The following is a 13,135-nucleotide window of genomic DNA, read 5'->3' on the forward strand; positions in this document are numbered from 1 at the left end:
CGAACTCGTGACCTTTGGGTGCTTGGCAGGCACTTTACCCACCTGGCTAGCCGGTCTGCATCACAGAATAAAACTATACCTCAATTGTCAGGGCTCCAAGTCACATATTCATGACATCAATTTCGATGGTCTCTGCAGTGGTTTGGGGTTAATGGGATAGAAAACCACTGGCTTCCTTGCATAGAGTCGATTTGAATTGAGCCTTCTTAACACAGTCCAGTTGGAAATGTCTTCATGTGGCCGCAGCAATCTCAAGAGACAGTTGACAGGACATCTTGGATTCCATGCTCTTCTTGTTGAACAGACCACTATCTGGCTCTTCTTGTTAGAGCCAGATAGTGGTCTGTTCTGGTTGACAAAAGCCCTAAGGTGACCTTGGCCAGCAAGATGATACTGTGTGACATATTCAGCCAATGTGCCACTTCTGCCTGCGACTGCCTGGCTTCAAGTCGTCCACTGGCTCGCAATCTCAAAGAATCATCTAAATGACAACGAAGTGCCATTCTTAGTACTGGAGATGCGGCTATCCCACTGAGAAAGCCAAAAAATGAGTATGAAGTGACGTGGTCGCAACCCATGATTTTATAGGCATGAATAATTTGTGTGCATCTTTGTAAGTTGTTAGATTGATTTCTATTGGATGCTCGGAATTTGCATGCCAGGATGCCTATTATCTCAAATATTCGCCTTCAGCGACACTATTCACAATAAAATATTTATGAAAAACATTGTTCCGTTAATTCTGTCGAGCAGTGTACTATTAAAAACAAGCATATGGTTTACAGTTGATCCAAAGAAGAGCAAACAGAATAAGTAAAAATAAATAAAAAGAACCTACTATTTCTAATGTCAAAGATATATCTAAAAATGTAAGAAATATTAGCACCTAAACTGAGAAGACTATAACAACCTCAAGCAGAGAAAATAGGAGTAATCAGTAAATTCGAGAAGAAAACGGAAATAAGAGTGTGTTAATGCATATTAAGTTCATGATAAATACAGTCCAGCACAGAAAAGGAAACAATGTATGAATGAACAAAGTAAATTAAATGAAAATTAAGATTTTTCATTCCAATGTAAGTTAAATGAAAATTATGATTTTTGTTTTTTTAATGTTTATAATTATCAATTATCATTTTAAACAACATGGGGGGGAATAAGTAAAAATGTGTGGCACTGTCAGCATTTATCTTTTTTTTTCTTTCTTTTTTTAATTTGTACCATGCTCTGTTTATTCCGGTGTACAAGATGCACCAAAATTTTAGGGAGTTATTTTAAATAAAAGGTGCATGTCATTGCACAGAGCTAAAGAGGAATACCTCGAAACAAGACATCCATCAGAAACTGAACTTAAATCTGATCAAACATGTGTGGGATGTTGCATTGCATGTTTATAGCCAATTCCTTGGTCACTTGGTGAGCTAAAGTCTGCACTGGTGGAAGAATGGGATATGTTGCCACAGAATCTTATATCAAGCATGTTTCACAGCTGTCAGGCCTGTTTAGCCATTGGAGGGGATCAGATGCCACACTGATGTCATGTGATCATATTTTCAAGCATCTTTTATTAACTTCTGTAATTTGACCTTTTTGGTAATTCTTATACAACTCCTATAAATGCCTCTTATACCTGTCTGAAGTTACTTGCTGTCTCCTCATTTCATTGTTATTCTATGGTACACTACCATACCAAATTTTGTCCTGCTTCAATGCAAGCTGCATTCGTTTACGTGTTCTGTTCATTTTGTCAAGCAACATATTCTCCTTTTGTAAGTGTTTTTGGCCTTAACCCTACTTATTTTAGAAATTCTAAATATTATTACTATTTATTTGCACAACATTTATGTCAGACAGAGACCTACACATTGCTGTCTTTTCTCACAGTTTCAGTGATTGACTAGATATGACACTTTTTTAATTATTTTTTGGTATACCATAGATTAGTTTGTTCCTTACACTTACAACCTTCTTTTACAACTTTTCAATATGCATAAACACAGAGTATCAGACAACAGAGGATTTGAAAGAATATATGTATACAAAGTATTAAAATATATATGTATTATGAATTTATGGACTAGCTTTACTGAATAAATATTTAACCCTTTTACAAGTGAGTTTTTCAACATGCCCAAGCTCATCATTTTAAAATAAACACATTGTACATAACCTTTTAAACATTAATTTCTCTTATTTTGGCAATTGTCCAATAGAGCGAAATTATTCTAATGTTAGACAATATCAAAAATAATGAAATCAAGATTGAAATTATTCTGTTGGACATAAATCAAATCATGAAAAAAAAAAAATAAGCTGTTTGTTACTTTATTTATTTTATTTTTTTGATGTAGTAATCCTCTTCATCTACTTATGTATCACAAGAATCAGTTTCAACTTATAGAACAGAATTCCCAATCGTTTATTCAATTTCAGATTTCATGTACTCAAATCAGACAAAGTTTTAAAGCTATTTTCTTACCACTATCTACTTGGAAAGGAAACACACATAAGATTAGCAACACCTGTGAAGATTTCTAGACCTAGAAAATTCTTACATAAATGCCCCCCCCCTTACAACTGGTTCACTGTACAATCAAATCACGTTACGACGAACTCAACATAGTAAAGTACCGTTCACTATATGATGTGCAGTAAGCGCCGGTCATTGTGATCAAGTTTGTGAAATTAATTTTAATTCTATTAAACAGCGATTCTAATTAGAGAAAATAGGAGGAATATTATCCACAGGCTATAAAAGTAAAGATATATTAAACACAAATTTACCCTTGATTACCTTGCCAATTAAAATTAAATGATACGTGAAAATCGGAAGAATATACATGATAATCAGAATAATTAATAGTACTGTAATGTGTACACACTAACTAGTTGACATTTCTGCTCACCGACATTTGTGGGTGGGGAATTCCAGCTGTCGGTATTATCGCAAATTCAGTAAGATTGAGTTTACTGTCCGTTTATGATAGATTTCAATAACAGAAAAGCCCAATAAACAGGTGCCTGCTAATTGTTTTATGGTTGTGACCTCCAGAATTTCGACCGAACCACGAGGTATCATCGGAGACAATTGTAGGGTAATCTCCAGTGCTGCGGTCTCCTGCCCCGATTAAACGGCATGCTGTCCCAATTAAGTGAAGTAAACCCTGGCTATTTTCTCGATTGGTTTCTGTTTTTTAAGATTTGCCCCGATTAACTGGTGGCCCAAATAACCAGAATCCACTGTATTAATGATTGTCACCAGGATGGAGGATAAAAAAATAATTCTGTGGATGTTTAGAATTGCTTCTGAATTCTAAATATAATTACTATTTATTTGCACAATAATTACTATTTATTGGTTTGCATTTCAGATGCCCCATGAACTAAGGTCATCACATCCTGGAATGGCAATACATGTTGCTGCACAGATAGCCGTACTGAAATCTGGGGTTTCTATAGAAGAAGTTTTGGTTGCTTCGAGGAAGAATACACAGAGAATTTATGGTATATGATTTTGTATTTTATAATGAATATTGCCAATATGATATGTTAATCCAAAAAATTAATTGTATAGACAAGGGTACTAGAATATTTCATTACATTTGTATAAAATGTGAGAAATGTGTAGTGTAGATTTTTGTTCAGTTTTTTTTTTTTTTTTAAAAACAAAAGTATGATGGTTTATGGATAGAGAAACATTTTTGATCACATGTGATTTGTTAATGATTTTAAAATCTCAGTGTTGTATTTTATAGAGGAGAGATTACTGCTTTGTGCAAAATGAATATTGTATGGAATTCTTTTTCAGCATGAATTCATAAATAAATTTGCTATCAGCATTGCAAAAACATAACTCTTAATTTTAGAGGGAATTCTAATAGATCCTTATGTTATCTGATTAATATTTTTTTACTTGTATATTTTTCTGTGCACTATAATTACTGCATAAAAAAATCTTCATCTGTATATGTATCACTTCATATGTACTGGTACATCGTACAATGGCATAACTTTTAGCTATTCTGGTATGTTTGTAATAAACATTAATATAACAAATAAAAACATTCTAGTATCTGATCAATGTGTATCTCTTATCTAGCTATCACTAATGTCTGTTATTAATATCAGTTTATTTTGAAAATCAAGTGCAAATTTTCATCATCATCCAAATCTTATATCCAGTGGGTGTATTAGGCGTCTCCGTAGCCAGGTGGGAAGGAGCAGCAGTACATAGCACACACTTCTTGATTAGACTGGGGTTAGAGCCCGTCACCACCAAATATGGAGGATGCAGAAAGGTCAGGGAATGACCACCGCATATCCTGGAGCAATATGGCCTTAGTTGCTAATGCTCCAAATAACTAATTCCAGTGGGTGTACAGGCCGCTTGTGTATAAATCAGTCTTGGACCATTGTCCTTCCATTCACTGTTTTCTTCCATGCTATCCTATTTCCTATTAGATTTTTAGCCCTAGCCTTCTTTTAAATAGTTAATAGGATCAGTGGCATCAACTGATCCCTGATGCCACTGATCCTATTACCTCATTTTTTTCTTTGAATATATGTTTAGCTAATCTCACTTCTCATTCTTCCTACATGTTCATGCTATTTTAAGTTTGTTTCTTATTTTTGATTAGAAATTTGTTACCCCAAGATTTTTCTCATTTCCTCACCTAGTATTTAATACTGTAATGGCTAAATGATGTAAGGAAACATTATTTTTCTATTATTCATACCTTCTGTCACTGAAAAGTGGCTATACAATTTAACTTTGAATGTAACCAAAATCTCCACCATGGCAGACAATTCATTCCAATGAGTCATAACATTGCAATACATTACACTGGCACATAACACACCGCCCAAAAGTAAATTTCATGAGATCCAGTCTTCTGTTACTTCTCAAAATTTTGCATTTATGTAATTTGGTTCTTCATTCTTCTACCATTGAGAATATACCTCCCTCATTCATTTTTACTGATTCCTTTCAGGACCTTGTATCCCTCTAAGGTTTCCCCTAAGATGTCTAGTTGCCAAGCTTTGCAGTTTGCACCCTGTTCTGGACATGGCAGATTATGGTCAATTTCCCACAGCATGAATTGTTGAGGAGGCTTCCATCCTGCAGTGGGTTAATAATGGCTGCAGTTTGCCTTTTTTTTTTTTTACTGGTCTGGTTGCCCTTTCTAGATACTCTGTTTTTCTTCAAGTGTGGCCTGGAGACCTAACACAATATTCTAAATGCTGAAATAGTCTAAAAAAATAGCAACAGATTTATTTCTTCTAAATGTAAGGTTTGGCACCTAGGGAACAGAAATCTAGGAGTTGATAAGCATGGGAGGGTGTAAAGATGGTTTGGGATAAAAGAGAATTGAAAAGAGAAAGGACATGACATCTTTTCCTTACATGCAAAGGTCCTGTATATCATAAATGAGACACCTTGTGCCTTCCTGACCACTTGTTTTACTGAATTGTAACCCTTAATTCTCTTTTATCCCAAACCATCTTTACACACTCCCAAGCTTATCAACTCCTAGATTTCTGTTCCCTAGGTGCCAAACCTTACATTTAGAAGAAATAAATCTGTTGCTATTTTTTTAGACTATTTCTCAACTCACCCCTAATCGCTCATCAACGTTGTTTAAGGAAGATGAGAAATGGAAGTGGCACAATATTGATCCCTGAGGAATATCCATTTATGACTATTCTATCTCCAATCTTTTAGTCAGCCCTTGATCCAATGAGTGCATCTGTTTGGTAATCCCTATTTGCTAGTTTATATAATACTCTTTTATGGAAAACTACCAAGTCTTAGTGAAGACGTGATAGATTTTTAAATAATGTCAGTTTTCTTACATTTAAGTGTTTTATAGCTTTGTTATAATACTTAAGTAGATTGGTCAGGCAAGACTTCCCTTTAACAAATTCATGCTGTGATCCATTAAAGATATCAGGTCCATGACCCTTGCACACAACTGAAGTCACACTTACTGGTCTAGTTGACCATCATATCTTTTGCACCTTTATAGATTGGGGAGAGAGTGCTTCTCCAGCCTAGGTAAATAATTCGGGAGTCTAATGATGATCTTGTTAATATCCCCAAAAAGAATGACAGACTCACATGCAGTTTTTTTTTTTTTAAATAAGTAGGATGTTGGGATTTACAACTGTCTGATTCAGTCTTGTCACTAATCCTGCATGGTTTGTGAATGGCCTTTCAACTGAAAAGATCCAAAAAGTATCATATCATCTATTCATCTCATCTGCCACTTCTGCTGGGCTGTCTGTGGGTTTTCTAATTCAGTTAACTAAGGGGCTTAGCAGATCCATTTTAAGCTACCTTTGCCAGTAATCTCTCATACTCTGCTTTTGCTTGACTTACCCCATCAGTGGTTTTGTTACATAACACTTTTAATACTCATGATAGCCTATGACTACCCCATGCCTTTTTCTTTTGCCACTATGTTAGCTTAGGTTGCCAATGCACCATAAAACATAAAATCATCATCTTTTGCTCACACTTGGGCATTTTTCCTTTTTTCATGTGAAACTTCACTGGAACAAATGTTTATAGCTTCCAGGATAAATCCTTGAAGAATTGCCATAATGAACTCATCCAACAGCACAGTTGTCTATCCAGCTAATAGAGCCCAAGAAATACCTTAATCCACAATAGTTCTATCTTGAAATTGAAGCCCTCCACTTTGACCACAGAATTTTCTTTTGATGCTACTCATTTTATGACACTGGTTGCTACTTGCTTTTGATTCTGCACTGTCAAATATTGGATACAGTTTGGATCCTTGGTGAGAATCAATTTGAAGATATGATCTCCTTGTACTTTTTCTGATGTGTAATAAATAATCATGGAGATGGCTCAAAATCTTTCCCCATGTCATATTCCCAGTCTCTAATTTATTAGAGGAAGGGGAAAGATACCCATAATGGTCTTGCTATTGATTTGATCAGTTAATTCCATTTATTTATTTTAACTGATTTGATTAATTCCTTTTTCCTACTCAGCTCTGTAAGTTAAATTAGGTTTAAAAACTTATAAACATTTAATTTTGTCTTTTTACTAATTCTCCTCTGCTCCAAATGAATTTAAGTAATTTCTTATACTTCCCTTATTCTATTGCTCACTTCCATGTCTAATTTTCCACCTTTGTTCAAGACTATTTTTATATATGAGGTATGGCAATAAAGTTCCTCAACTTGTACTGTTGTGGTTATGTTTGAGTTTGAAAATAAATGGAAGATGGTGACACAGAGGTTGTCCAATACGCTGACAGGTTGCAAATAGCAACCAGTTTCTTTAGTAGCGTTAACATTCCATGTCACAAATTTGCAATGGAGCAATAAACAAATACCAGATTTTGCTTTAAACTAGGAAAATCTGTAACAGACATGTGAAATACTTTATGGTGATGAAACATTAAGCGATACCAGTGTGTTTGAATGGTATAAGCAGTTCAAAGAAGGATGTGAGGATGTCATGATGATCCAAAAGTTGGCATCTGTCAACCTCTCAAAGCAAGGACAGAATTCTAAAAGTTCAGGAAATTGTGGCAAGAGATTGTTGTTTGACCCTCAGAATGATGGCCGATGAATTGTATTTGAATAAGGAGACATTCATCAAATTCTGCATGAAGATTTAGGGAAAAAGGTCTGTGAAAATTTGTGCCTCGTGGATGAGCAGGAGCAATGAAGAGTGTCATCATTCAAAGACTTTCCACGCTTGTCAGGACAATCCTCATTTCCTTGACTGTATTGTCACTCGAGATGAGTGTTGGGTGTTTCAGTATAACCCAGAGACAGTATCAGAGCACACAGTGGACTTCAAAATCATCACCAAGGCCCACAGAGTTTCATTTACAGACATCCAGGATCAAGATAATGCTGATTATGTTTTTTAACAAACGGTGTGATTCACGTAGAATTTGTACCTAGAGGGGAGAAAGTCAGTGTTGCATCCCATGTACAGGTGCTTCAAAGCACATTTCCCAGGCTAAGCCACAATTTCGAGAGAAGGGCAGCTGGTTCTTTTTGCATGACAATGCTGCTGCCCATTCTATATTTGTTGAGAACACATTTCTGACAAAACATGGCATTGTGCAGATCAATCACAATCTTATAACTTAGCACCAGTGGACATCTTCCCCAAGGTCGAAACTGTTCTCAAAGGAAAGAGATTTCAGGATGTTGGGGACATAAGAAAAATGTAACTGCCAAACTGAACATCTCTTTGGACGTCTTTGCTGACTTTTCAGAAAACTTTTGGAATGGTATAGTACAAAGGGTACTAGGAAAGTTTTGCAATACAGCTTTGTTTATTTAATTTTTTCAAAGTAATTTCCTCTACATTCAATACACCTCTCCATCCTCCGAAACCAATCTTTAAACCAGTTCTGCTAAGTTTCACTAGGGAGTAAAGCACACTCGTTGTCCCAAGCCCGTAGAAGGTCCTCATCACTGGAAAACCGCCTCCCTTTTAGCTTCATTTTCACATGCGGGAACAGTGCAAAGTCACAGGGAGCAAGGTCTGGTCTGTAGGGAGGGTGCTCGAGAAGTTTCAGTCCTGTCGTGGTCAAATATTCGGTGCAGGCTTTGGCGCGGTTAGCTGGAGCATTATTGTGATGGAGGTACCAGGTGTCCATTCTTGACTTTGGCCGCAGGTTCTTCATAGATCCAATGACTTTAGGCAGGCATTGTTCAGTATACCACTTAGCTGTGACTGTCTTCTGCGTGTCGAAAACGACACGTTCCACAATTCCACTCGATTTGAAAAATACAGCTATCATTTTCTTCTTTACAGATCGGGATTTTCTGACAATTACGGGTGTGTCGTCATCATCAAAGACCCAAACTTTGTTTTGAGCCTTGGTCGGCAGATCGTAATAGTACAGCCAAGTCTCGTCACCTGTCACGATGTTGTTCACATACCGAGATTGTCCCTTATCAAACTTTTTTAACATCTCCCGGCACCAAGTCACACGTCATGTCATCTGCTCTTCAGTCAGTTGATGCGGCATCCAGAGAGAACAAAGTTTCTTCACGTGCAAATGATCTTGCAGAATCGAACGAATTGCTGGTGCATTTAGGCCCAAAGTATCCTCTATCTGTTGGTAGGTCACTCGCCTGTTTTCGTCAAGCATTTTCCTCACAGCAGTAACGTTTTCCTCTGTAACTGACGTTCGTGGCCTTCCCAGCCTCTCAGAATCCTCCAGAGCGAAATTTCCCCTTTGGAATTCTCTATACCACCTGAATATCGTTGTACGATGTGGACAATCATCATCTAGTGCAAGAGTCATTTCTTCTAAGCACTGGTCTATGGTTAAACCACGCACGAAATTATACCGCAAAACTGTCCTTATCTCATTTCGTGACCACGATGCCATCGCAAGCACTTTACACTCTCACTACTAATGAATAACTGAGCCCATCGACTTGGCGCGGCAGCTACTATGCACGTATGAACATGTCTCAACATGCAGCAACAAGCAGCTTCCTGTGATTCATTGTTGCGTCATATTGCAAAACTTTCCTAGTACCCTTTGTAAGTGCATTCAATCAGGTGGTGATTGCTTTGAATAAAAATAAAACTATTTTTGAGCTCTTTCACTTTGTTCTTTATTTTAGCACCAGTCCAGGAGCTTTATTGCCACACCTACTACATAAAATTGTTCCAATTTTTTTTTAGTGTACAATATAAATTTTCCTTGTTTCTCCCAGCTTTCATAACTTGTTTTTGTGCAACTAATTTTTATGGTTCTAGAGAATTTGGCAAATTCTCTCAATCTTTAATTTATTCACATTCTTGAAGATCATGCAGGCTACTGTTTAACAGCATAGTATCACTCACATAATAATCATTCAATTTTTACATCTCCTGCACCTCTCCTCTAGCTTTGTCAGAAACGTTTATAAATGGTCCATGAAAATTATAAAAAGGAGTGGCAAAAACTTTAACCCCTGCTTCACTGTACATTTTTATACAAACTTTTTATTCCCTTTAAAAGATTATCTTTGATGTTATATTTTTCTACAATTTGAATAACAGATTTCGTTGTACAGAGACAGTCCTTGTATAACACATTTACACTACATGAATTCGATCATTCACAATGTCGTATATAACACGAACTGAATTCGCTTATGCATGATTCGCCTTTGTGTTGACAAGAAATGGCAATCGAACGCGGGAATCACCCCCAACTGAACGCAACACAACAGGAATGAAGAGAAGATTCTGAAAATGTATTTGTTTTTTATGGTTGAAGAGGAAACACATTTCACCATAACGTAAAAACCCACAATTCCAACTATTGGTATTATCGCAAATGCAATTAGATCGGGTTTACTACCTGTTTATAACAGATTTCACTAGTAGAAATGCAACTGGAAATTGCTTTTATTGTTTTATAGTAGTGACCTCCAGAAATGTGCTTTAGTAAAATGTGTGCTAGTGAGGTGATGCAGTGTTTCTGCCTTTAGGGTGTTGTTTATTCAGTTGCTACATGTGCACAGCTTTGTTTATGTGTATCAAGCATGCTTCCTCATTTTGTAATTGTGCTTCATTCCCTAAAAATGTGTAAAATACTTGAAAAGGAAGTATCCTGGTGAAGATACTACACATTTAGAGAGAAAAAGAAAAGCAATATTGGTAGACAGAGGAAGACTTGGTAAAAAATTCTTACTGGGGAAAACTTGTAGCCACCTCATACTAGCATTTATGGCCAAAATCACACTGGCCAAATGGGGTTTCCCTAGTAAAGCCAGTCCAGTCTGCCTATGTTGATAGAGGAAAAATACGAAATTGTGAAACGCTTTGAGCAAAATGAAAGAACGTGATATTGCACGTGCTACAGGCCTAAATGAGGCAATGCTGAGAACAATTAGAAAGAATGCAGAGAAAATAACTTTCATAACAGGAACAACTCAGTGTAACAAAATTCTTTAGATCAAGACAAAGAATTGGATGAGATGGAATGTCTGTCATCTGTTTGGATAGAAGATCAAACGAAGAACAAGTTTATCTATGATAGAAGCTAAAGCATTAGCAATATTTTATTGGGTAATAAAATGCAAAATATTTTATTATGATTATTTACAGGGGGCCTCTGCTTAAATGCTGATAATTCGTTCCGGAAAAAAGTGAATCAGTACTAAGGGAGTGCCATATTCCCATAATGTAACATGTATTTGTCTATACCAACGCAACTCACAAATTTGAGCCCGTGACCACCAAATACGGAGGGATGCGGAAAGGTCAGGAATGACCACTGCATATCCCTGGAGCAATATGGCCTTAGTTGCCAATGCTCCTAAAAACCAAAAAAAAAAGCAACTCACAAATAATAATCGGCAGTGAAAAGATAGCAAATCTGTACATATAAAATATTCTCCATTACATATGTATATACAGCAGACTCTCGATTAACCGGAACACTTCAAATTTAAAAAGGGGAAAAAAAAAAAAAAATCAACCAGAAATCATAAAATTCAAATAACTAGAATAGGTATAAACAGATATTTTGCAAGTCGTAAATAAGCGACAAGTAGCATTATAGTTGTCATTGGGAGATTAGTGTACCTATTATCTTGCAATCCCTGCTGTCTTCACACCTGCAGCTAAAAAAAAAAAAAAAAATGATTAGTGCATCTGTTACATCTCTAAAGAACCATTATGTTGGTGAACCAAACCATACGCGACATTGTAAAAAAATATAAGGCGCATCGTATTGGACATGCGAGTAGTGCGTGGTAAGTTTTTCATTTTTTACATAGGTTGCTGAACATTTTTCGATACAGTAAGTCCCCGACTTACGCAACTATGGATTTACGTAAATTTTTTTTTTAAGGATTGTAAAATTTAAAACAAAAATAATAAATAAATAAAATAAGCAAAAATAAATAAAAAAAAAAACAATGAGATATGGAGTAATAAGCAAAAAAATAGGAAAGAGGAGAAAATTCTTACAATTTATTTATGGTTTTTTTTTTTTTAATATAAATGAAGATTTCAGTGAAGGGCAAACATTTCACCATAATAACATAAAAACCCACGCAATTCCAGCTATTGGTATTATTGCAAATGCAATAAGATCGAGTTTACTACCCGTTTATAATTAGATGCATGAACAGAAATGCCCAGTAACCCGGAAGGTGCAAATTGTTTAAATGCAGTGACTTCCAGAAATGTGCTTTAGTAACATGTGAGTTCGCATGAGGTGATAATAGTGTGTTTCCCTCCTTAACCCTGTGAAGTTATTTTCAGAATATTTCATTTTGGCCGTGCCGACTAAGAGAACGGTACTAGTGAATCTACCAAGAAAAGGAAAGCCATTGATTTGGATCAGAAAATTAAACTAATAAGTATGTATGAAAATGGCCAGATATTAACAAGTATTGCGCAGAATTCAGATTTGTCAATAATAATATAGTAGCAATATGTTATTACTCATTCCCGAGCTCCACAAAGTAAGAAGTCCTGGAACGTATCTCTTACGTATACCAGGGACTTGTATTTTTGGATTAATCGGTAAATCGATTATCTGGAATTTGTTTTTTACCATCTATCCTGGAAAATCGAGAGTCTATTGTAATTATGTGGTAAATAACTACATTATGTATCAAAATTAAACTTAAAATGCCAATTAAAATCATGAATCCGATGGTCCTGGGCTGTCAAGTTTTCATATCTTTGGTCGATTTTGAGTTGTACTTTGGCCCTCTTGCTAGTAAACTAAGAGGTTTTTAGAAATTCCCCTGCAGCGTTACCATTCAACAATGAAGTCAACCGATCCTTCGCTGCTTTGAAGCCTGGCATGTTTTTTTCTTCTTTCGATATGAAACTTCTTTTAGGCACTCATTTCCAAAAACAGTCCCGTTTCATCTATGTTAAAAACTTGAGAAATGTAGCAACTCTCAAGTTCTCTTTTGCAAGTTTCGGCTCCTTGATCTGCACTTACAACTTCTCCCTGAATTTTAAATCTATTGAACTAGCCAGCCCTTAATAGCTTTAAATAGTTCTGCATTTTTTTTTTTTTTTTTTTAAGGTGAGCTTTCTTCAGATCATCATATAGGCTAATTGCTTTTTATTTAATAATATTTAACTTAACAGAATTGTGCTTTGGAT

At 35.9% G+C, this 13,135-nt stretch overlaps 1 protein-coding gene across 1 annotated transcript in view; it reads left to right on the forward strand.

Annotated features, from left to right (window-relative positions):
• Nucleotides 1-3,573, forward strand: part of LOC150078194 (3'-5' RNA nuclease TATDN2-like) — a 33,343-nt gene extending 29,770 nt beyond the window's left edge. Inside the window, exon 5 of the mRNA XM_090384764.1 lies at nt 3,372-3,573. Coding sequence (XP_090240890.1) covers nt 3,372-3,512 — 141 coding nt within the window. The 3' untranslated portion in view covers nt 3,513-3,573. The remainder of the gene's footprint in view (nt 1-3,371) is intronic.
• The last annotated feature ends 9,562 nt before the right edge of the window (nt 3,574-13,135 follow it).

This window comes from Mastigoproctus giganteus, chromosome 11 (assembly GCF_048544385.1).
Source record: "Mastigoproctus giganteus isolate SK-2022 chromosome 11, ASM4854438v1, whole genome shotgun sequence".
NCBI classification, from domain to species: domain Eukaryota; kingdom Metazoa; phylum Arthropoda; class Arachnida; order Uropygi; family Thelyphonidae; genus Mastigoproctus; species Mastigoproctus giganteus.